The 26,349-nt window shown below is 37.4% G+C and overlaps 1 protein-coding gene across 4 annotated transcripts in view; it reads right to left on the bottom strand.

The window, feature by feature from the left end:
* The window catches only part of ARID4A (AT-rich interaction domain 4A), a 60,078-nt gene that overhangs the window by 2,050 nt on the left and 31,679 nt on the right, over positions 1-26,349 (bottom strand). For 3 of the 4 annotated variants that reach the window (XM_081509653.1, XM_081509654.1, XM_081509656.1), the window contains 11 exons: positions 25,382-25,476; positions 25,131-25,228; positions 24,365-24,596; positions 21,282-21,532; positions 18,614-18,811; positions 14,531-14,615; positions 13,501-13,702; positions 10,911-12,053; positions 10,500-10,604; positions 4,827-5,033; positions 4,047-4,193 (listed from right to left, as the gene is read on the bottom strand). In XM_081509653.1, coding sequence (XP_081365779.1) covers positions 4,047-4,193; positions 4,827-5,033; positions 10,500-10,604; positions 10,911-12,053; positions 13,501-13,702; positions 14,531-14,615; positions 18,614-18,811; positions 21,282-21,532; positions 24,365-24,596; positions 25,131-25,228; positions 25,382-25,476 — 2,763 coding nt within the window. The remainder of the gene's footprint in view (positions 1-4,046; positions 4,194-4,826; positions 5,034-10,499; positions 10,605-10,910; positions 12,054-13,500; positions 13,703-14,530; positions 14,616-18,613; positions 18,812-21,281; positions 21,533-24,364; positions 24,597-25,130; positions 25,229-25,381; positions 25,477-26,349) is intronic. The other variant, XM_081509655.1, reaches the window with a different exon arrangement.

Below are 26,349 nucleotides of genomic sequence, written 5' to 3'. Positions count from 1 at the left end.
AAGTAACTGAGTTCAAAAAAGGCACCATAAAATATAAAGACTAGGTATAAACTCTTAAATTCCTACTTGCAAGATCCCTGAAAGAAAATCACCTCGTCCCCAAATCAGAAACAAGATCAACCTGAGGTAAGTTTTCACTGTAGCAAATTCCTGCCTTTTTCTGGGTTATAGGACTCTAAAAGAATTCCCTCATCCTAGAAAATTTCTTGTAACCAGCTAACCACTGGCTTCCTATCTTGATCCTGTCCCAATATGTCTGATGGACACAAGACTTTCATAAGCAAAGAGTAGTAATCTAGATCAGGTATCAGAATCATGGGATCAGGATGGAACTGTGGCTGAGTGACTAGAAAAAACCCAAATGGCTTTAACATAATGCTCCAGAAGCATGGATTAAAGATCACTATTCTATGCATCAGCTGCTTTGCCATTTTTTAGTTTACACTTCTTTGCAGAGCTCTATCCTTTGCCAATCTTAGCCCAATTATTCCTATTTTACTTGAAGTTTTAATTTTTATTTAGGTATACCTCCCTCAGTGTGTGTACTGTCAATATATTTAACTCATTACTACAAATTCCAATATGTATGCTAGAAGTCACTCCATGTCTCACTTTAATAACTCACTTAACACACACACAAATTAAAGAATCAAAACACAGAAGAAGACTGTAAGAAAATTATATTCTTGGTTGTCTGAAACTTGTATGACCTTTAGGAAACTCAAAGCAACGGAAAGTTCTCTGAAGAAAGTTCCATCTGCTGATTTGCTCTTCTTGTGTTTAAAAATTCTGTAATGACTTCTTGCTATTTAGTTTTTCAAGAAAAGGACAAACATGGAAAGTCAGTCTCTTTCCTTTTGCTCCACTGTATTTCCAGGAATTGAGAACTGCTGGACTTGGAGTCGAATGCTTCAAGACCACATATGATACAGGCCATTCTATCAGTAATTCATCCCTTAAGTGCCACAGATAGAAAACATCTCTCGAGATGGGCAGGCCTATCAGGTAATTTACTTTTTTTTTTTTCCTTAAAGGGACATCCCTCCTAGAGCCCTCCCCTACTGTTCTATCCTATTTCTGAAATAGCTGCTTTGTAGGCTTGCTATGCAGTAGTCATTCTAAGGCTTCCATTCACCATCATCTTGAGATTTTCCTTATTGTTTTCCTATGTGGGATTCCTTCTTTGCTGGATCTCATGTTATCTTCATAACTTGGCTTCTAGTTTTAATGTCATCATCAAGAAATCTGACATGAGAAATCTGATGCTGTTCCGAGGCCCATCTTTCTGTATGTACATTTATATGGTAAAAGGCTTCCCAGGTGGTGCTAGTGATAAAGAACCCACCTGCCAACGCAGGAGATGTAAGAGACATGGGTTCAATCCCTGGGTCGGGAAGATCCCCTGGAGAAGGAAATGGCTCCCCTCTCCAGTATTCTTGCCTGGAAAGTCCCATGGGCAGAGGAGCCTATGGTGGGCTATGATTCCATAGGGTTGCAAAGAGTCAGACATGACTGAGAGAATAACCCATATATGGTTAAGCTTTTAGAATCTTACCTTTATCCAAAGGGTTCTGAAATTTCATAATTTGCTTTGGTGTGATTCCTGCCCACTCTCCCCCACCCCCATTCTTTATAGAGGTCACAGCGAGTCCTTTCAGTCTTCTAGTCCATCTCCTTCAGTTCTGGAAATTTTTCTTAGGTCTTTGATGACAACCTCCTCCTATGTTTATTCAGTGCTCTCTTTCTAGAAATCCTATGATTCAAAAGTTGGATCTCCCAGCCAGATCCTATACTTCTCTTACTCTCTCCTATTATCTTTTTTACTTTTTACTGGTATTTCTCTAGCTTTGTTATCTAACCCTTCTTTTTATTTTTTATTCCTACTACCATATTTTAAGAGATCCTTCATGTTCTCTGAATTTCATTACAGTCTCATATTCTGGCATTATGGAGAAGGAAATGGCAACCCACTCCAGTATTCTTGCCTGGAGAATCCCATGGACAGAGGAGCCTGGCAGGCTACAGTCCATGGGATCACAAGAGTCAGATAAAACTTAGCGACTAAACCACCACCACATTCTTGTTTCAAGACTGCAGTATCCTTCCTGTAACTCTGGATATTAATTATAGTTGTTTTCATATGGCATGTTGTCCAAGTTCTTTTTTGTTCTCATTTTCTATTTTGGTTTCTGTCTTTATGTAGGGGCTTTCCTCAAACAGCTGGTCTTCACTTCCATATATAAGTGAAGGAGCATTAAGCTAATCGGTAGCTGTACATGAGGATGTCAGGCTTTTAAATGTTGGGCACTGCACATGTAGTGATTGGCAAGGAACTTGGTTTTTGGTTCAGGAACCTCCAAATGCTGGTATCTCTGTTAGATCATTTCTTTTGGACTGACCAGTTTCTTTAGAGGAATCTTTCAGTCTCCTTCCAGGAATGATCATAAGCTTAGTTACCAGCTTTCAGAGAGCTAAGAAGATGAGATCTTTGTTTGGAAAAGGAATAGGAGTCTCATCATTCATTACTGGCAACTTTCACTCAAGCTCCCTCTTTTTGGTTCACCACTTAATACCACTTAACCCTCACCTTCAGCTATGGTTGGTTTCCTGAGTCTGTCTATAAGCCTGTTGATCCCTTCCAGCCTCCAATAACTAAACCTCCTGGGTTTTTTTTTTTTTTTTTTGGCTAAAGCTAGGGGAAAAGGTACTTTGCTTCACAGAGTGGGATGAAAGGATCCAATTTCTCCTTCCATTTCAACCAGTCTCCATTTTTCAGCCTCACACTTCACATTGCCTTCAGAGCTTTTCTGGGAGGTGATGTAGTATGAATTAGCTTCTCCTTGTTTTGCCCCACTACAAGGATAAACAAGCTTAGGTTTTTAGCATTCTCTCACATGCTGACATACTGCTGACATTTCTTATTGGCCACAGTCAATCTGCTGTCCCATTCTCTTGTCCTTGTGTGTATAGGGCTTTTAATTTTCTTTATATTATTTTAGTGAGGCCTGGGCTTGGGCAGACATGAGCATGACAATGTTTAACTGAAGTCAATCCTATACATTTTTAAGGCTTAGCTTAGATGCTACTGTCTTTATGATTATATCAAAGTCATCTCTCCTTCCACCTATACTTGTGTATCACTCTTAAGACTCTCAACACACAGTTCCACTGGACAATAAGACTTTGAGACCGAGGTCTGTATCTCATTCATCTCTGTACTTTCACCACCTGAAAGAAGGCCTGGCATATGGTATATGTGCATTAATGTTGTAGAGCTGAAGTATCTTATGCAGTAGTTACTTAGGAAATGACTTACTATCCCAACAAGACAATCTCCTAGAGAAGAAGCCATATGCCTCTTCATTTTGATGAACCCTATAATATATAATGCCTGTTAATAGGCAATCAATAAAATGTCTGTTGAACAGTGAGAGATATTCAGAGGGAGTAGGCTCTTCTTGAGAACCCACCACATTTAGTAAAATCACACATTTTGTAAAACAGCTCACAGTCCCTTTCAAAAGTCTCATTCTGGACTTCCCTGGTGGAGCAGTGGACTGGAGTCCACCTGCCAATGAAGGGGGACACAGGCTGGGTTCAACCCTGGTCTGGGAGGACTCCACATGCCACAGAGCAGCGAAGCCCACGCACCACAACTACTGAGGCCGTGAGCTGCAACCACGGAAGCCCCTGTGCCCTAGAGCCTGTGCTCCACAACAAGAAAAGCCACCAGACCAAGAAGCCTGCACATCGCAATGAAGAGTAGCCCCCACTCGTGGAAATCAGAGAAAGCACACACAAAGAAAAGACGACCCAGCACAGCAAAAAATAAATAATTTTTTAAAAAACATTAAAAACCCAAAAGCAAAAGTCTCATTCTGACTAATTCAGTTGTTGACTCATTTCAACAACAGCAACAAAGAAGAAAACCTAGGAATCTAAAAATAATTTATATACTATATTCAAAAAGTGACAAACCTAAATCTTCTAAAGTGATATGGTATATATTTGAAAAATAGAGGGAAGAAAAGTTATAATCAAATTACCTTCTCTGTCTTTCTTTTTTAATCTTTTTCGCCTCCTGTCTATGGTTGCAACTTCAGACTTCAAAGACATGTAATATTTTCTGATTTCCTGTAGTTTTTCTTGGAGAAAAGAGATTCTCTCTGTACTGTTCATATTATCTAATTCATCTAAAAGGCAAAAAAACAGTTACTTTGGATTTTAAAATAATTCTACAAGAAAAAAAAGATGGCAGTTTTTTCAAAACTGACTCATAAATCAACAAAAGCTTTATTTATTAAAACCTAATAGTACACTAAATAAGGTTCTATAAAAAGAGAAGACATTAAATTCATGAATAAGATTTCTATATACATCCCAAATTTTCTTAACTGAACATATATTACTTAATGATATATCACTGAAACAATCAGAGAAGCACAAGAAAACACCCAACATACAGCATCTCTGATTTATAATTGTAGCTGTTCACCCATATAGTGTCTTTGTATTGATGTTTTAGTTATTTCCAGTTGTCAGTACAAGAAAGTATGTTTAAGTTTCATCAAGCTGTATAAATCATACATGTCTCATTTCATAACTGGAGAGCTTTCTCCAGTCAGTATTTATTAAGTTAATATATAAGACACAGATTCTTTCATATTCTTATGATAATATTCTTATGATAGTAAGTAGTGATTATTGATAAGGCAATATTTAGGATACCTAAATAAATGAATTTGCTAATTATTATTCCTTGTTTTGACATTTTAAAATATATACCACTTTGTGATATACATTCAAGTTTTCTATAAGCATCTTACTGAGTTGAAAGCTCCACTTATATGTCCGAGGGGATGAATTCGGATGTTTTTCTTTCTGTTTATCTTTTTCTCCATCTTTGATGTGAGGGGATATCCTTGCAGGGGATCGTGCAAGCTTCTGTGGCTTGGATACACTAAGATGCTTTACTGGGGTACATTTACTTGAATTGTCTAGGACAGGAAGATCTTCACTATCACTGCTTTGTCCTAGAAGAAGAAAAAGTTAACTCAGATTATAAATGATAAAAATTTTTTAAATGCAACAGACCCAGCAATTACACTTTTTGGTATCCTAAACAAATGAACAAAAGTGCTAAGATTTATAACAATAAAAAGATGAAAATAACCTAAATACCCACCAAAAGGGAAATGGCTAAGAATTATATATTATTATTGTTCAGGCGCTAAGTCGTCTCTGACTATTTGCAACCCCATGAACTGCAGCATGCCAGGCTTTCCTGTCCTTCACCATCTCCTGGAGCTTGTTCAAACTCATGCCCATTGAGTCAGTGATACCATCCAACCATCTCATCCTCTGTCACTCCCTTCTCTTTTTGGCTTCAATCTTCCCCAGCATCAGGGTCTTTTCCAGTGATTCAGCTCTTCACATCAAGTGGCTAAAGTATTGGAGCTTCAGCAGCAGTCTTTTCAATGAATATTCAGGGTTGATTTCCTTTAGGACTGACTGGTTTTATCTCCTTGCTGTCCAGGGGACTCTCAACAGTCTTCTCCACACCACAGTTCAAAAGCATCAATTCTTCCACACTCTGCCTTCTTTATGGTTCAATTCTCACATTCATACATGACTACTGGAAAAATTATAGCTTTGACTAGACGGACCTTTATCAGCAAAGTGATGTCTCTGCTTTTTAATATGCTTTCTAGGTTGGTCATAGTTTTTCTTCCAAGGAGCAAGCGTCTTTTAATTTCACGGCTGCAGTCACCATCTGCAGTGATTTTAGAGCTCGGGAAAATAAAATCTGTCACTGTTTCCACATTTTCCCCATCTATTTGCCATGAAATGATACGACCAGATGGCAAGATCTTAGTTTTATGAATAGTGAGTTTTAAAGCAGCTTTTTCACTTTCCTCTTTCACCTTCATCAAGAGGCTCTTTAGTTCCTCTTTGCTTTCTGCCATTAGAGTGGTATTCTCTGCATATCTGAGGTTTTTGGTATTTCTCCCAGCAACCTTGATCCAGCTTGTGCTTCATCCAGCCCAGCATTTCACATGATGTACCCTGCATATAAGTTAAATAAGCAGGGTGACAGTATACAGCCTTGATGTACTCCTTTTCCAATTTGGAACCAGTCTGTTGTTCCATGTCCAGTTCTAACTGTTGCTTCTTGACCTGCATACAGGTTTCTCAGGAGGCAGGTACGGTAGTCTGGTATTCCCATCTCTTTTTAGAACAAAAATGGCCAAATATCCAAAATAGATTATGAAATGATAAAGTTAAAAAAAAAAAAAAGCATAGTATTGCCCTATATATGTTTAAAACAAAACATAAAAACAACCCAAAAGGGGACCAACCCAAACTATATATGAAGAAGCGCAAAATAAACACCCAGCTGTTAACATGTATATAATAAAATGTGAGCAGATATTTGGTTGCAAGTCTACATCCCTCCTGACCAAATCTGCACTGAGAGAGATGCTTTTGGTTTTCATTTAATAACAAATTAGAATTTTCTCTCAACTTTGCTGCTTTATTTCAAAGTCTACACCCTACTTCCACCATATTTACTCTCAAAATCCAACTTTGCCTTCTACTAAAAAGGCAGAGTTGTGGGTTCCACACCAAATTTCCCAGCCCCTTCCCTACTGTATCTGTCCGTTTGGCCCTTTTTCAGCCTCAAGAGGAGACTGTTAATTCTGGGCAAACTACTATAATATCTTCAGCTATACTCTTGAAACCATTTATTCTCAGCTCCTCTGAAATACCCCAATGTCATTTTATCTTTTCTTCTTTTTTCAGAGTCTACAAACATGCTTAAAGCTTTCCAACCCCTTAGAGAGAGAAGGCGGAGAATGCAATGGCACCCCACTCCAGTACTCTTGCCTGGAAAATTCCATGGACAGAGGAGCCTGGTAGGCTGCAGTCCATGGGGTCACAAAGAGTCGGTCACAAGTGAGCGACTTCACTTTCACTTTCATGCATTGGAGAAGGAAATGGCAACCCACTCCAGTGTTCTTGCTTAGAGAATCCCAAGGACAGGGGAGCCTGGTGGGCTACCGTCTGTGGGGTCGCACAGAGTGGACACGATTAAACTGACTTAGCAGCAGCAGCAGAGAGAGAAGGAGGGAAGGAGAGGAAAACCTCCACCTTTGGCTGGTACCTCTTTCCTTCTCTTTAGGGTCAAATTTCATGAAGGAGAAATTCTTTGTTATCCTGATTTCCACACCTTCTAATCCATCTCCTTCCCATGCTCTTATTAGGGCCCCAACACTCACTATTCACCAACTTCAATGAATACATTTTAATCCCACATGAATATTCTATTGCATTTGAACCATCTTTCCTATTCAAACTAATAACTGTTTACTGATTTTATCTCTAATGTGCTTCTATTCTCCTCTTCCTGGCCCATTTAAAGGGATATGCCACATAATTCCACTCCTGGTCCTTTTTCTTCTCATTTTACAACTCTCACATAGCAGCCTTATCATCTTGTAATCCTTCAACAACTATCTTCTAAAACCAGACTCTTTTTGAAGCTCCAGAGCCTTATTTCCCTAATACTTGGTACCTCTAATACAATATTCCCTAAATTACTCTTCCAACAATCTGCTGCTACTCCTGTATGCCGTATGTCAGTTAACCAGTTTCCTCATATCTTACTACTAATAATTGAGTCCTAGTGATTTTTTGGGCTTCCCTGGTGGCTTAAATGGTAAAGAATCTGCCCACAATGGAGACCTGGGTTCGATCTTGTGTCAGGAAGATCCCCTGGAGAAAGAAATGGCTACACACTCCAGTATTCTTGGGATTCCCAGGTGGCACTAGTGGTAAAGAACCTGCCTACCAATGCAAGAGACATAAGAGACACAGGCTCAATCCCTGTGTTGGGAAGATCCCCTGAGGAGGAAATGGCAACCCATTCCAGTATTCTTGCCTGGAGAATCCCACGGACAGAGGAGCTTGGCAGGCTACAGCCCACAGGGTCACAAAGAGTTGGACACGACTGAAGCAACTTAGCACACACACACACAGTGATTTTATGTCCTAATTCTCTTCATTCATTCCTTCTTTCACTGCCTCAGTTAAGCCAAAGATTCCTTTCAAAAAGAAAAACTGATCATCTCCTTTCTTTTTCCCTTTTTTAACTTTTTGAGACAATTTTCAAACTTACAAAAAAGATGAAGAATGGTTACTAAAAAATGTTTTTCTGCCATTTGAGGATAACCTGCCCTGCCATATTTGAGTACCTTATAGTGTTTATGTCTTACAAATGAGAACTTTCTCCTTGTTTTAGTTATTTACAAATTAGCCAAAACTTGGCAGTTTAAAACTACAAATGTTTAGTATCTCACATGGTTTCTGAGGGTCGGAATCTGGGAGCATCTTGGCTCTGTGGCCCGGCTCAGGGAATCTTGTGGGGTTGCAGCCAAGCTTTTAGCCTAGGCTCTGGTCTCTGAAGACCTGACTGGAGCTGAATGATATGCTCCAGGATGGCTCACTCACATGGCTGTTAGTGAGCATCAGGAACCCTCAGTTCTTGCTGGCTGTAGGAAGGATATGCTTGGTTCCTTACCATGTGGGCCTCTCCATACGCTGTTTGACTGTCCTCCCAGCATGGCAGCTAATTTTCCCCAGAGCAACTGATCCAGAGGAAAGTAGAGAGGAATCTGTTGTGCCTTTTATGACCTTCAAGTCATACTCCAACACGTCCACTCTATTTTACTAGTTAAAAGAAAGTGACTAAATACAGCCCATACTCAAGAGGAAGGAACTGGGCTTGACTTCTTGAAGAGAAGCATATCAACACATTTGTGGATGTGTTTCTAAATCCACTACGCTCCTGAACAACCAGATATATTACTGTTGTCGAATCCTCAGACTCCACTCAAGTTATCTCTGCTGCTGCTGCTTCTGCTAAGTCGCTTAAGTCATGCCCGACTCTGTGCGACCCCACAGGCGGCAGCCCACCAGGCTCCCTCGTCCCTGGGATTCTCCAGACAAGAACACTGGAGTGGGTTGCCATTTTCTTCTCCAATGCATGAAAATGAAAAGTGAAAGTGAAGTCGCTCGGTCGTGTCCGACTCTTCGCGACCCTATGGACTACAGCCTACCAGGCTCCTCCATCCTTGGGAGTTTCCAGGCAAGAGTACTGGAGTGGGGTGCCACTGCCTTCTCCGACAAGTATCTCTAGTTTGACCTAATAATGTTCTTTATACCAATAGTAACCAGGTGAGAATTATATACCTCATTTAGTTGTCACATAAATCTCCTTCAGTCTGGAATGGTTCCTCTTTGACTTTCATGACCTTGACAATTTTTAATATTATAGGCCAATTATTCTACAGAGTATCCTTCAGTTTGAATCTGTTACTGGGTCCTCATGATTACAGTCAGGTTATACATCTTTGACAGGAATATTACAGATGTGCACTACATTCTTCATGGTGTATCCTGTCAGGTGGTACATGATTTCACTTGATCTCATTACCAGTGGTGTTCATTTTGACTAAGGTAATGTCTGTCCATGCATCCACTGTCAACTTACTCATTTTCCCTCTGCAATTTCTGCTATCTTTGTAGTCTCATCTCCTATCACTCTTTCTCTATATTCTATACCTGTCTTGTTCAGCCATTAGCCCTATCTGGTTTCTGAGTACTTGAAATATAGTTCAAAGGATTTTTTTTGAAATGCCCTTTGTCTTAAATAAATTATATGCTCCTTCCTTGGAATATGTATCTACTGTAATCTAGTATTTCCATTTCAGACTTGTATGAAGGCATGTTTTGGATGTAAAAATAATTTGTAAAAATCAACCATGTTTTTTCCTACTATATCCCATAACTTAATTTTATTCTTTATTGTACATACATCTGTTTTTCAGATGTATTTAAAAATCATTTTTATGTTTTTCAAATTCTATGTGTTTTATTCTATTCTTATTTTTTTTCAAGATTTCCAAACTTATTCCTCTAATATTAAACAGCTGCTACTGCTGCTGCTAAGTCGCTTCAGTTGTGTCCAACTCTGTGTGACCCCATAGATGGCAGCCCACCAGGCTCCGCCGTCCCTGGGATTCTCCAGGCAAGAACACTGGAGTGGGTTGCCATTTCCTCCTCCAGTGCATGAAAGTGAAAAGTGAAAGTGAAGTCGCTCAGTCGTGTCCGACTCTGCGCGACCCTATGGACTGCAGCCTACCAGGCTCCTCTGTCCATGGGATTTTCCAGGCAAGAGGACTGGAGTGAGGTGCCATTGCGTTCTCAATATTAAACTGTATTACATAAGAAATGCAATAAGCATGAAAAATAACCACAGCTATCTCAGCTCTAAATAAAATTGACAAGCAAATTTTCAGATGAAAAACTAATGGCAAAATTGCTACTTTTCAGAACAGAACAAACCAAATTTAGTTTTAAGCTAACACAGATGATTAGGCCAAAAAACTGCTGAAAGTACTAACACCATACTAAAACCAGTGTTGCAAAGCACCAACCTGCTCCATTCTTTTCATTTTTGGCTACAGCACTCGTTCGCTTTGGGGTTCGCTTCTGCTTTTTCGCCAATAATCCACTAGTTCCATCACTTGGCCTTTTCTGACCTGAAATAAGTGGAAAGAGAGAATTAGAATAAAAAAATCAAGAGCAAGTATGTTCATTCACCTGCCTACATGAGCTCCCATGTATATGTTTTTTAAAAAGGGTGGGGTAGAGGGAAAGGGGGGGAAGGAAGGAAGGAAAAAGAGAAGAAACACAGAAGGGGAGGAAGGGAAAAAGAGAAGGAAGGAGGGAGGGACAAAAGAAGAAAGGGAAGAAGGGTACTTAACAGATCAAAGCTCCTAAAACTCTTAGCATACTAATTTTGAATTTTAACCTAAAGACTGATTTTCTCCCTAGGAAGGCCTTACCCTTCTCTCTGCTCTCTCTTTCTTGAACAATTATACTACAGGTACCAGAAGCAACACTGGCTTCAAATCCATTTGCTGATTCCCTCTCACAGAGACCTTCTTGAGATTCTTCAGCAATACTGTCAACTTCAATAGTTATGTCACTCTCACTTTTTATACTTCGAGACTCATCTTGGCTGAGAGTAAGTGGTGAAGCTACTGAAAAGTTATGCTGCACTACAGGAGGCAGGGCAGGTGGAATAGAGACAAGAGAGTTAGATTCAGAGCTTTCAACTACTACGTCCTCAATGCTGGTTTTATCCTTTTCATCCAGATCATCCAAATCTACTTCATGGCAAACCAAGGTTTCTGGCCCAATCAGAGGCATTGCATCCTCTTCTTCCTTTAGCGGAGTATTTACAGTTTCTTCTGCTGGACCATCAAATTTTTCATTCGTCAATTCTTGAACGCATTGGTTTGGCTCTGCTATTAATGATGGCATTCCTTCATTTTCTATTTCAAAGTGTTGTTCAAAATTTAAGTTTTTCATTCCCTCAGATGTAGTGCAATCACTGGTCCTTTCTTGAGATATGCTAGATATGTTATTTGTCATTTCCATTCCGTTCTCAATTCTTATTCTTTTCTCTGGTGATGACTGTCCCAGTATCTTTCGTTTCAACTTTTTTTCTTTTGCACATTGGTCAATTTCATCTTCAGTAGCAGAAGAAAAGTTTTTACTGTCCAACGAAGAAAATTCTAGACTCTGAGCATCTATATGAGGTTCAGTTCCTGCTTCATCCTGGCTAAATGATGAAATTTTTATAATTTCTAAAGAAAGATCTTTTGTCTTGCTTCGTCTTCCCTTTCCTTTAGGAGATTTTTCTGCTTCTTTCTTAACTTCTTCTTGCTCCACTTTATTTCCTAAAATCTGTACTATTTGTTCATTCTCTCCAACTTCTAACTTTAAGGTTTCCAAAGGTTGCATTTGAGTCCTATCATTTTCTTTTAATATATGTGGAGCAGTCTTTGCATTTTCTTCATCTAGCTTATCATCATTTAAATTTTCATTTTTTTCTAATTCTTCTTTAATATCAGGAGAAAGTTCTTCATTCATCAAATTCTTTTCTAAAAGGTCTTCTGTTTCACTATCAGATGAACAGGAGTCTGTAAGAGAAAATATTATATTATACAAGTTTCTACTTAATTACCAATGTAATTTATAATAAAAATTCTGCCAAAGATAAAACTCTTAATCATGTACTTCTGAATACCTCCTTGTAGAAATTTGTCATATAAAATAAACCATATATTTGTGCCAAAAATGAGGGAGAGATTTCCACTAAAACTCTATGTGAAAATATATTACATAGAAAAATATTACTGTCTCAATTCTGTAAAAGAGCTCTTTTCCAATTTTTACTAGTATCATATTTAGGCTACAGTTCTTGCCTGGAGAATCCCAGGGACAGGGGAGCCTGGTGGGCTGCCGTCTATGGGGTCGCACAGGGTCGGATACGACTGAAGTGACTTAGCAGCAGCAGCAGCAACCCTTAGAAATATCAAAGGACTAGTACTGAAATATGAAGGTAACATATGAAGTGGTTTGATTTGAGAGGGTACTGATTAAAATCTGGAATGCCCATTTTATGTCCTTAGAAAGGAGTATGACATTCTACTTAATTCTGAAAAGATGTATAAAAATGAGAAGCTTGAATTCTCAAAAATGTAAATATTCCTCTGATTAAGAGAAAGGAAAGTATAGGCCAGTTACCTTTCTGCAAAAGAAACAATTTTCCTTAAGTCAGAGAATTTTTTAAATAATAAATAATGTTATGATATAGAAGTTGTAAAATACAAAAATTCTGCCCACACGGTGCTCATATTCTAAAGTGCAAAAAGGCAAGCTTAAATGTACTTTTTAAGTGAAAAGGTATGTAGTTTTATTTTGCGGTTTTATCATATACAGAATTTAGAATTTTGTCTCATGTTTTTTAAAAAGGTAGTTTTTTACTTTCACTTTTATGAAGCAGTTTAGCAAGAAAATGTATAATTTTGTAGGTTGTACATGTGCATGCCTCTAAGAGCATTTTCAAATTTGTGGAAATTTTGCATTTGTGTATTATGTCAGCCTTCCAGCAGATGGCAGTAAAGAGGAGGAAAGATGCCCTTTCTAACTTGCACAAAAGCTCCACATGGTGGATTCACAGCAATCCTGTGGTTCAGAAAAGCTTTTTTCAAGGGAGGAAAATTCTTATATGAACATTTTCTATGTTCTATGTTCTGTGTTCTATGAACAGCAATGGATTACAGGAGACACCAGTGCACGCTTTGTAGGACAGGGTGGCATACTGGCTTGTCAACCCATGCTCTATTAAAATAGAATATTCCTCTGATATTGACAAGAAAAGGTATTCCTAATTAAAGTAAAACATCACTGAATTTTAAATAAATAGGGTACAGCAAAATAAACATTTTGTTCAAATCAAATTTTGTAATTTAAATCATGTATTAAAAACCTAGATGACTTCCTATGAATTTCTCACACAACTGGTTTTATTATTTATATGATTGATTTTTTTAAAAAAAATCAATGATCCTCAAAATTGAGCACCTTCCATTCCATTTGACAGAGGTGAGCTGTCTGGCATATTGCTTCGAGCACTTCTGGTACCTGATTTTCCGTCACTGTTTGCAGTCTTAGACAAACCATACGGCATGTTAGACGAGAGAGTAGATTTTAAAGGAGGTCGTCCCCGTTTTGACTTCTGCCTCTCCTCATCCCTCTTTTCATCCTTTTCACTGTCTTCTTTGTTCTAGGTTACAACAATAAAATGTATGAGAAATAGTACCTTTATGAAAAATAAATACTCTACTTTGCCAAGGAAAAACTGTAACTCAAAAAGATTAGTTACATCAACTCCTAATCTGTAGTTATGGAAAAATTAAAATTAAATAGTTTTCTAATGTTTTGTACTTATATGAGTATGATCTTCTACAACTTCAACACGGTAACACTGCAATTATATTGGGAAGGTCAGAGTCGGCACATAAGAGAGCTACATACTACTCAGCTCTCCCCTTGTCTCATACTGTTTCCTGAGGAAAAGAAAGATATGTCATCATCTCTACAGCAAAGGCTGAAAATTGAGGGTGCGGATGAGGATACAGCATATAGCCAATGTATGCTTTAAAACTTAGTATTAGCTTCCAGCATGTAAAAATCAAATTTTACTTCTTAAAAAATACAGTTGTCTTGAGAGAAAAAAAAAATTCTAAAATCTGGCAAGCCTGAGTCCGCATCCCACAGCAGAGTGGTTAGTTCCGTCCTCTCTAGATGAGGGACATGACCTCTTCTTTGTCACTCTCAGTCCTACTTTACCACTTTTCTAGAGAACCTCATAAGCCTTTGCATTTGAAGCTTGTGCCCTAGGGAAGCTGATTTTTACCTTTCCTGAAATAGTGTGGAAATGTGTTCACATTTTTTACTTTTTAGCTTCTGGGACATAAGGGGAAAAGTCACAATTACTTTGAAAGACTCAAAATGATTATATGAGAAAACAAGTTTTATAAAAACACAGTATTAATATAACATGGACAATTCCTGTTATCTATCTTAAAGGATATAGCACCTGTATACATACTTTAGCTTTTTTCTTCTGTTTTTTCTTTGGTCCACCTTTGTCCAATGGCCAGATTATCCTGTCAGCCTTTACCCATTCATCATACCTTAAAATAAAGAATATATTTTAAAATTCGCAAGAATACCATATTTGAAATGTATTCACCAAGTACAAACAACAGTGAGATAGACCGAAGAGGGTTAAGTTCTAGTGGTGACAGAAATGTGAAGGGCGCAGGTGCTAATTTGCTGGTAATGTGTGTGCCAGGTGCTGTACTAGGTGTTTTGTGTACCTGCCACCAACAGGGCTGGAGAAGGCGATGGCACCCCACTCCAGTCCTCTTGCCTGGAGAGTCCCAGGGAGGGGGGAGCCTGGTGGGCTACAGTCCATGGGGTCGCGAAGTGTCAGACACAACTGAGCGACTTCACTTTCACTTTTCACTTTCACGCATTGGAGAAGGAAATGGCAACCCACTCCAGTGTTCTTGCCTGGAGAATACCAGGGACAGCGGAGCCCGGTGGACTGCCGTCTATGGGGTCGCAGAGTCGGACACGACTGAAGTGACTTAGCAGCAGAAGGGTAGGTAAACTAAATAGATTCAAGGCTGTTTGAACTGCCTTTTTTCCCACAACTCCCACTCATCTGAGCTTAATTAAATAAGCTGATTCTGCACTGGAATTCATTCTAGTAACCAAATAATGCAAAACAAGTGAGATAAATTCAAACTTGCAGTGTGATGAGTTCTAGATTATTTTATGAAGTCCTTCTCAACTCTTTTCCTCCCAGAACTCTCTCTAGCCTCCAGTATTTCTAATAAAATTTTATTCTGAACTCTACACCTCTAAAACTGAAATTTCTTTTAGAGGTATTTTAAGTTTATTCTGAAAACTCATTTTCCCCTTTCCCATAATACTGACGTAACTTCTAGATTTTAATATAGCCAGTCCAAGTTACTAATCAGAGGCAAATAAGAAATTAAACCTCCTAGAACTAAATAACAGCTTTTACATTATATAAGTATATATTTATAGAGCTATCTATAATTTATATGTTTAATGTATATTTACAGGTATTTATACAGATGGACCAAAATCTAAAATCTGAACATTTGAACTAAGAAAAAAAAAGAAAAAAACTACAGGCAGTCCTTGCTTTGAACTGCACCCTGGTGATATAAACCACACCTTCCCTTTGTAACCCAATCACCGTTAACCCATGCAAAAGAAGGACACTGTTCCAATAGGGCACAAGTTCAGCTGACACAGTACCATGACTCTACACTATCTAGCAGGGTGGAAGGCCAATGAAAAACCATTAACCATGTGAATTCCAGGTAACCAGTTAGAATGAACACGATCATATAATAAAATGACTGTTAAGAAGAGTCATACAGTCAAAAATTAAAAAGATAAAAAGAGAAGGATGCCAGGAGGTGGATATTCTAGAAAATAGAACAGACCCACTGATGGTAAGTAAAAGCAGATGGTTGTGAACTAAGTAGACTCTGAGGAAATAAGAAGGCTACATTGGGCTGCACGTGCAAAGCAGGGAGGTTTGTTAAGGTTGTCAAGTGTGGTCTTTATCCCTGAATTCAATACATACAAAACTACTGAGAGATGGACAAGAAAGTTTGTTTTTAGTGTTGGCAGAAATGTGAAGGGTACAGGAGCTGATCTGAGAAAAAAGAAATTTTTAAAGTTTTTTTTAACTTTTACTTTTAAAATTATTTTAATTGGAGACTAACTACTTTACAATATTGTGGTGGTTTTTGCCATACAGCAACATGAATCAGTCACAAGTGTACATGTGTCCCCCCATCCCGAACCCCCACCTCCCTCCCCATCCCATCCCTTTGGGTTGTCCCAGTGCACTGGCTTTGAGTGCCCTGTCTCATGCATTGAACCTGGAATGGAAATCTATGTCACATATGGCAATATACATGTTTCAATGCTATTCTCTCAAATCATCCCTTCCTCACCTTCTCCCAGAGCCCAAAAGTCTGTTCTTTACATCTGTGTCTTTTTTGCTGTCCTGCATATAGGGTCGTTGTTACCATCTTTCTTAATTCCATATATATATGCGCTAATTTACTGTATTGGTGTTTTTCTTTCTGACTTACTTCACTCTGTATAATAGGCTCCAGTTTCACCCATCTCATCGGAACTGACTCAAATGCGTTCTTTTTAACAGCTGAGTAATATTCCATTGTGTATATGTACCACAGCTTCCTTATCCATTCATCTGCCAATGAACATCTAGGTTGCTTCCATGTCCTAGCTATTGTAAACAGTGCTGTGATGAACACTGGGGTACATGTGTCTCTTTCAATTCTGGTTTCCTCGGTATGTATGCCTGGCAGTGGGATTGCTGGATCGTATGGCAGTTCTATTTCCAGGTTTTAAGCAATCTCCACACTGTTCTCCACTGTGGCTGTACTAGTTTGCATTCCCACCAACAGTGTAAGAGGGTTCCCTTTTCTCCACACCCTCTCCAGCATTTATTGTTTGTATACTGTTTGATAGCAGCCATTCTGACCGGAGTGAGATGGTACCTCATTGTGGTTTTGATTTGCAAGAAATTTTAAAGTTTTATACACTATTCATTCAATCCATACTCTTTTTAAAATGATGTGAAAGGACAGAAGGACCCCCACTAAAGAAAAGAGTTAACGTTTGCTGAGCACTTAACTAAGTGCCAGGCACTAACTATATAAACTTTCATGTTAATATAGATAATTAGCACTACTTCTCACAAAATCCCTGTAAAGTAGATTCTTTGTATTTCCCAACTCAGAGAGGAGGGAAGTGAGTATGTAGGGAAATTTTAGAACATCTCGGCTCCAAGCAACTACAGGGTCAGCAGATACAGTGAACAGACAAGACTTCCTAAAGAATAGATAGAAAAGTAGAAAAGTAGTCCCTGACATCCAGCAACTGGCCTGGTACTATTAACTGGGTCTTGCTGTTGTGACAGAGCTGTCCTGGCCCTCACAGCCAGGGCGTGTTGTTCTCCTGTTGCACATAAACAATTTCACAGAACATCAACATCAGACAGGTCTGTTCCATGACCATGATGGATCAAGACAAAAACAAGACCACTTCCTAGTTGTGTCTCAACACAAGAAAAAACAGGAACATTGTCCAAGCCACAAAAATGACCAAACATCCTTTATACCCTGAGTGACCGCTACTGCTTTACCAATGACAGCATTGTGGTGAGGGGGTAGGGGGTGGTTTAGCTGCTATATTGTGTCCAAGTCTTGCAACCTCCATGGACGATAGCCCACCAGGCTCCTCTGTCCTTGATTTTCCAGGCAAGAATACTGGAGTGGGTTGCCATTTCCTTCTCCAGGGGATCTTCCTGGCCCTGGGATCAAACCTGCATCTCCTGTGTTTCCTGCACTGCAGACAGATTCTTCACCCACTGAGCCATTGGGGAAAGTCCAAAGATAGCATTAACCTTGGTCTAGTCTTCCCTTCTTACAGGTAAGATTAAGATAACCAATCAGAATTATCCCCTACTTGACAGCATACAGTCTAGAGCAAAGCCCTATTTCCTAAACCCTCCCCAAATCACCTAACAGAAGCTCAGAACTAAATCTTATCTAACATTCTTATTTATTAATTTTCCAACTCAGAACTATTACAATGCTTGATACAGGCTTGATTTCTGATAAATATAATAAACAAGTAGACAAGCAAAACCACTTCCAATGTTGGGAGCCATGAGTCTAGCTCCCTAAAGGATGTTTCCACAGAATCCTTAGCTATTGCTCCTCCCAGAGGTGGTACCTGAGCTTTCACTGACCCGCCCTCTAACTGATGCACCATGTGGTTCCCTAAGTCGGGCGTCCACCCTCACTGCAGATAAGCAGCAAACCCAGCTTGTTCAGGAACAGATGTGATCCTGGTGATCTCTGGCTGGAAGTATTGACATGGGAAGTAAAATAGTAGGAATGTTAGAAGTCCTGGAAAATTCAAATACAAGGTATGCTTTGTAAGTGCATATATACTATTTGCTTTAGTTCTTCAAAACATTAAAAGTGATCTTTCTGAACCAAAAAAAAAAAAGATTTCAAAATAAGAAAATACATTTCTTGTTTACCTGACATTCCATCCATAGTAATGTACCAAGTATAAAACTTCTCCATCATCAATTTCAGTGCTTTTAATACTGGCTTCATAGATTTTCTGCGTTTTCCCTCGTCCATATTTTACTTTCACTTTGGTGCCTGTAAGGCAGGGTTCTGTGTCTTCCTCATCTTCCTCCCCTTCAGAGTCACATTTGCTTTCCGTTTCTTCCCTGCAGTAAGTTATAACACTGATAATGCTACTGACAACTCAGTGGAAAACAAAATAACATATGCTAAAAGAATCCAACATGTAGACGAGTCACAACCTAATTATTACCTTCATAACATGTCAGTGGAGGAGGAGAAGAAGGAGGAGAAGGAGAAGATTTTCATAGACTACTTAGTAAGGAACTGATTTATTACGAAAAGGTGCACTGTACCCAAAGTAAATCCATACTTCTTAAAGGCAAGTCAGTCATCACAGTTAATGGTGATGCGGAGTCAAATAAATCACTTTTGATAAAGCAAAATTAGAACCACATGCTTTGAAGAAGTCTTTAGGATTCAAGTGCCACCTTATATGTGAAAATTACCTAAAGATAGCTTTTAACTTTCTGCAACTGAAATGTCTTAAGTCTACTTGACTACTACTTTTTGTTCAATTCAGAGTGGTTCTTAACCCAGACTTTTTTGGTGGGAAAAATAATGAACAAGGGCTAACTACCTTAGTAACTCTTTTAAACTAGTTTATATTTTAAAGGTTTCCACACCCTCACAAAGAAACAATAGACATCTGGGTATTAGGTCACTTGTTATCCCTGTGGGATAGCACCGGAAGAACAAAGGTTTTGCATATCTTACACTGGTTCCTATTTGTTTTTACACATCTCCCATCAGTTTTTGTTTTGATAATCATATATAAAGGAGATTCAAATAGGGAGGTCCAAGTATTTTTAATATTTTTAAACAAACATTCTTTATTAGCCCAGCAAAAATTCAGAAGAGATGTGCATCAACAATCATTCTAGTGTCACAATAGTTTCAAAAACCTTAAGAGGAGGTACTATGTTCTGTCATAAACATAGGGCATTATTTTAGGGACCACTGGGGGACCCAACATGAAGAAACTTTGACAACCCATTAGCAGTGGGAATGTTTTCTTTACAAGGGCACCGTCCAATTATATTCTGATAAGGTAATTTCAAAACACCATGAAAAACTACTTAAAACAGAAGTCTCTATAGATTAAAAAAACAAGTCTATTTCCAGGATTCCTGCTATTAAATGAGAATACAGACTGTTTGTATATTCAGTTTTATTTAATAAAAGGAAATACTGCCCTTCATATTCAAGTCTATGAAACTTTACGTCTCTAAAATAAATATTCCATTTACATATCAATTATAAACGCTTTTTAAAGCACATGGTGTGTATGTATATATATATGCATATATATATATATGGTATGTATTACATAGATACTATGAAACGTATGCATTTTGATGCTTATTTTTAATAAATCTTCAAACTATAGTTAGGCCTTACTTTTTAAATAGTCTACCTTTTCCTTATTAAACTTACTGTCAAAATATTTGAATTACTACACTCGTATCATTATACTCGACTCCAATTATTTCCTCCTACTTTCCCTAATCCTAATCGTATTTCACTACAGAACTTTCTTTATTCACTATTCTAATTCACATGTGACTGTGAATGCTCCTGTACCTATTTATGCTGAATCATAAAATTACCTCTCCCACTCACCAATCATTACTATTTTGCAGTTATTTTTTCAACGGTTAATTTTCAGATGGGTGTCAGCCATCTGAAACATCTAGTTGGAAACAGCAGGCCACTTTTCTCAATTTTGCCTAATAACTCAAATTTCTAGAAAATTTAACACTGAAAAATAACTGTGGAGGAGAGCTTCTACACAAATAAGTGTGTTATGCTGTTGCTGAGTTAAAATTCATTTTTTAGTAGTGTCTAAAAATTAGTAAATCCATTTGACAACGAAGAAATGGCCACTAAACATAGTTGGACATTACCATGATCTAGCTGGACTGCCTCATCTCTGGTTATTTTTAAGTCAATTCAGTCCATACGTGTATAATGCATGAAAAAAAAACAGTTTTCACTCAACAGCAAACAGGATGAACATTAAAAAGCCGAAATTTAATGTGATGTGGGGCAAGAATGAATTTTCCAAACTAGAATCAGGGGTGCATGCCACTTATTCTAATACAATAACTTGGAAAAGAAAACTGTCTTAGATAAAGCTAACACACAGAAACATCTGCTAGTACTGTGCACCCATGTGTTTGTTAGCTTTCCCACATTGTACCTTTTTTAAAATGGAATTTTTGCTGTCGCTGTTTCCTCTTGTCCACTTCCTCCATTTTTCTCCAGCTCCCTTCCCTGCTGTCAACTGCAGGACCTTTCTTTTGACTGGGTGGCGCAGCCTTCTTTGAGGCCACTGTTTAGGGCACAAGTGCTATTAAAATGGTGCGACCAGTATATTCTCCAATTCCGAAAGGCGATACACATCATCTTCACAATGTGTCTCACCTTCATCAGACAAGAGGAATGGAAGTCCCAATAAGAAAACATTCCCTCAAACCTGAACCTCTAAGCAGGAACAGAGCACTGCTGTACCCCAGACAGGTGTTTCTGGAGAACAAACGTAAGATAATGTACCTCTCTTGGCTTTTCTCTTCCTCTTCCTCTGAGTCTTTGTCAGAATCCTCCTGCTTTCTAATTTTCTTCTCCTTTTGCTTTGGTGTATTTTTTCTCCCCAGTAGTAGTTCATTTTCCTTCTTCTCTGCAGTTTCATAGTCATCATCAACATCCTTATCTTCTGTATCATTATCTCTTAATTTGTCTTCTGTTTTTTCTTCTTCAATTTCCTTTTTAATAGAATTTGCATCTCGAGCAATTCTCCTTCGTCCCTAGTAGAGAGGATAAAAGCTTTAAAGTAACTATCACTACAAAGGGAAAAAAAAAACATAGAAAAATGTTATCTTTTTCTTAAACCATCATGGCAATGACTAGTCTTTTTTCCTAGCTTGAGACATGATACTGATAACCCGTCAACTCCTATGTACTTTTTGCTTCCTCTCAAAAGTAAAAAATCAACCCATGTCAATTACTTATGTCCAAATCTATTATAATCCCTGGCTACATACTACATAAAAAATAAAAATTTTCTGTGTTCACTATCTTATTTTATCTCATTTTAGTATTTCTTGACTACAATAAAAGTATTTAAAGAATTATCTATGTGTCAACGATGTAAGTTAATAATAAGAAAAATAAATCAGTCCCTTAAGTTTTTGAAAGTTCTTTCATCTCTAACTCTATTGTTTACTAAGATAAAATTTACATTATCACTGTATTTCAATGTGATTACATTTTATTACATTTTAAAAGAACTGGACTGTATTAATGGCCAAAAAGTGAGCTGATTTCTTTGAATCTGGAGAGCTCACTAGGCCAGCAGTAACTTGTTACAACCTAAGCAGCTGTTATCCAGTCTCTTGTTGCATGCTCAACTGACCAGGAAACTGTTGAGCCATTTCATTATCTCCTAAATTCTCCTTCCAGTCAACTTCTGCTCACTGGCAGAATTCCCCCCTACCTGAAATAAAGTGAGGATTAAAGGAAAAAACAGAGCCAACAACTTTGGGAGCACTAGAATACTTTACAATTATTATCTCAGTATAACAAATGTTTTGCCTAGTTCCTGACTATGTACTATTTAAACATCAACAGTAGGGAAAAAATAAAAAGAACTTAAATTTAAGTTCCGTGAGGGCAGGGTCTTTGTCTTACTCACTTCTGTAACCTCAGATCTAAACAGTGCCTGACACATGGGCAGGTACTCTTTAAGAATTTGTAGGTAAATGAAAGAAAGCATCTGTTATCCATAAAATTTTAAATTTGTATAACTTGTACCTTTGTCCCAGAAATCTCATTTTTAGAAGTCTGTATTCAGATAAATAAGGAGGACATTTTTACAAGTCTCTATATTTAAATAAATTTGGAGGACATTTTTACAAGTATATTTACTGCAGTACTTTCTGTAATCATAAAAAATTGGAGAAAATCTTGAGGAAGGTAAATTTATGGTACATCCATACTATGCAATACTCTGCAGATGTTTTACATAAGATGAGGAAGCTCTTTATGTAATGACAAGCAAGTATGTCCACAATACATACAATGGGGTATTATTCAGTCTTAAAAAGGAAAGAAATTCTAATCCATACATGGATGAACCTTGAAGACCTTCTGCTGAATGAAATAAACCAGTCAGAAAAGGACTATCTAATTCCACTTATATGAGATACCCAGAGTAGTCAAATTCATAGTGACATAAAGTAGAGTGGTGGTTGCCAGAGGCTGGGGAAGAGAAGAATGAGCAGTTACTGTTCAACAGGCAGAGTTTCAGTTTTCCAAGATGAAAAAAGTGCTGGAGATAGATGATGGTGATGGTTATAAAACAATATGAATGTATTTAATGCCACTGAACTGTGCATGTAAAGATGGTTAAGATGACAAATGTCATGTTTACCATAATTTTTAAAAATTAAGAAAAGAAACAAAGCACTCTGGAGGTTTCATGAAATTCACTAGGAAGTGCCATTTACTAAGTAAAATGGACAGTTTTAAAAAATGGTTTCTGAGCAAATAAAAGAGATGACTTCACCCTGTCTTTTATTAAATACAATTTCACTGAAAAATAAGATGTATTATTACAAATAACTGAACTTTGACAATGTGGTAAATTTTTTTTTTCTGCTTCTAAAATTTGATAACTCCTACTGTGTAGATATCATCAGACAATGATCAAAACAGTGGGTGACAATTCCTGACTTGAGTTATGTATTAATGGAGAGGAAGAGCAGAGTTAGAAGATAAAACCAGGATGCATGTGACTAGGAAAGAAGGCAGGGCATGAAAAATTGCCACAAGAGCTGTACTGTGTGTTGTGGAGTAAAGAGAAAGCAAAGATTCCACCTGGCTGAGGACACAGGTATTATAAACAGGAGATTCATTCACTCAACAATTTGGTAAGTCCTTAATATGTGCAAGGCACTATTCTAGATGCCTGGGATCTCTCAATGAATGGAATAACACTAATCCCTGCTGTTGTGGAGTGCGATTCTAGTCCAGAGTGCAGTAAAATAAAGAATAAATAAGTAAATTACAAATAGAGCAACATTAGAGGGATTGAACAGGATAGGGGCTTCCCAGGTGGCTCAGTGGTAAAAGAATACACCTGTCAAAAGGAGGAGATGCTGGTTTGATCCCTGGGTTGGGAAGATACCCTGGAGGAGGGCATGGCAACCCACTCCAGTATTCTTGCCTGGAGAATCCCATGGACAGATGAGCCTGGCAGACCTACAGTCCATGAGATCACAAAGAGTTGGACACAACTTAGTGACTGAGCAGACATGCTTGACCAGGATTTGCTTCAGTGAGGTAACACGTTAGTAAAAGAGTAGAAGGAAGTGAGTATTTGAGACTGACCTCACTTGAGAATGGCTTGAACAGATATAAGCAGAGAACAAGAGAAGGAATGGTTTTTAAGGTAGAAGAAATAATATGTGATATATTTAGAGAAAGGGAGTGAGGCTAGCCTGGATGAAGCATAACTAAATACTATAAAATAAACTAGGTTCATAGGAGTATTTTTGTATATATCTGAAACGGCCCATATTAAAAAGACTAAAATAACGCTTAAAATAAACTAGATAAAATTAGTATTAAGTACTCACCCTTGGAGATTTTAATTCTACTTCTTCCCTTTCACTTTCACTGTTTGAATCAATATTTTCCTCAGGTTCACTCTTCACTTCTACTAAAGGCATTTCTTGATCTATTTTTGGAGACTCTTCCATGGATTCTTCTAAGTCTTTTTTTTCCTCTTTTACTTTTGGTTCATGGTGGTGAATAGTTCTGAACTGAATATTTGCAGAACGGCAGTACTCCTCAAAACCATAGAGATACCTAAACAAACAATATTTCATTTTAAGAAATCTTAGTCATTATATTTAACTTGAGTACTATATATTAAACAAATATTTTTTGAAAAGTAAAACTCAAGCCTTTTAATACAAAGTACTTTTCCTGTTACTGGTTTCTTGGTGTTTTATGTAGGATAGTAGAAATACTGACCAGAAAATAAAATTTCTTTCTTGAAAAATCTAAGCTTTTGATAATGGAACACAGCTATCATAGTTTTAATATGAAGGCTGTTCACTATAAAAGATACCATTCTATAACATGTAATTTCAGACAATTAGAGATACTATCTGTATCTCTAATTTTGAAAACAAAATCCAAACATGAAAAATGGAGTAAAGCAAACCTGTTGCACTGAAATAACTTTCAATCACAGTATCCACTAACTAAACCTTTTTATATACTTTCTCTAACTTTAATGTTCTTTGACTGATGTGTTCTTATTTAACTGTTAACAAATTAAATGGAAAATATTCCTTGTAATTATGTATTCTTTGATGAATAAACTATACTACTTACTTTCTATAAGCAGTTTTTACATTGTAGGAAGCAGCTGAATTCAAAATAGGAATGCCAAGGTCCATATAAATTTGCTTCCATACAGCACCACTATCAATCTGGAAAATTAAGTTTTTATTTGTTAACGTTTGCAAAGGGAAATAATCTTTATACTAATATTCTATGTTCATTAAGAAAATGTGTTTATTACCTAAAGTACATATAACAGTGGAACACTAGACAATTTTAATTTTCATGACAGTCTTACTTACATTGTCACATCCACCTTGATGATAAACCAGTCTGAAGAGCTTGAAGAGATTGAGATCTTTATAGCCCAAAACAGGTGGTTTGTTGATTGGAGTACCTTTTTAATATCAAAGAGCCAAAATACAATGTTAATTTCAATGGAAAATACTAAGTTGAAAACAAAGCTTATCAATTTCTAATTTCCCAAATATCATTAATCAGAGGCATATATTTTAAAGATGCTCAAATTACGTAAGACAACACAAAATATTCTCTATATTCTTTATACAGCATTGTGGTGATCTTTAGATTTATTATACTTCCAGAGCTAGTAAAATCACCTCACTAACTGCCACTGAATTTGGATAAAACTGAATCAAACCTTGGGCCTGCAAGGTGTAGCCAATAATGCTGCTGCTTCAAGAAGCCTGGGCAAAAACACACACAATGAAAAGGGCACATTTTAGGCCATGGTTTCATTTTTACTGCTTTAACACAAATGTTAAGACTGTTGGTAATAATCTGAAGGGTCATTTCTGAAGGCCACAAAATGTCTAGGACCAATGTATTTGAGGAGTTCCAAGGACTGATGTAATGTCAAGAACTATGATTTATAAAGGCTCTATTTCTTCTAACTTTATTAGAAATCCTACTCTATTTAGATAGGAGCTAATCCATGTTTAATTTGTTGAGACCAAGGATCAGACTAGTTGACTTGCCACAAAAACAGCATTAGTAAATAATGGGTATGTAGATTTACATTATGATTGTTCACTTTCTATTAATTATTATTATAATATTTTCTGGTTTTATAAGTTTCAAGGAGATAAAATTCAACTATATCACAACTACTTTTCCTCTACATTTGTACTCAAAATAGATACTAGTAGCTGTAGTATCTATTTGTACTCAAAATAGATACTAGTAGTACTAATAGTAGTAGTAGTAATAAAGTAGATGTCTTTATTCCCAATACTTAATTATTATTATC

The sequence above is a fragment of the Giraffa tippelskirchi genome, chromosome 7, assembly GCF_054371585.1.
Source record: "Giraffa tippelskirchi isolate mGirTip1 chromosome 7, T2T-mGirTip1v1.2.pri, whole genome shotgun sequence".
In the NCBI taxonomy this organism is placed as follows: domain Eukaryota; kingdom Metazoa; phylum Chordata; class Mammalia; order Artiodactyla; family Giraffidae; genus Giraffa; species Giraffa tippelskirchi.
Note: the sequence above shows the minus strand (reverse complement) of the source record. Positions and strands in the feature narration are given on the sequence as shown.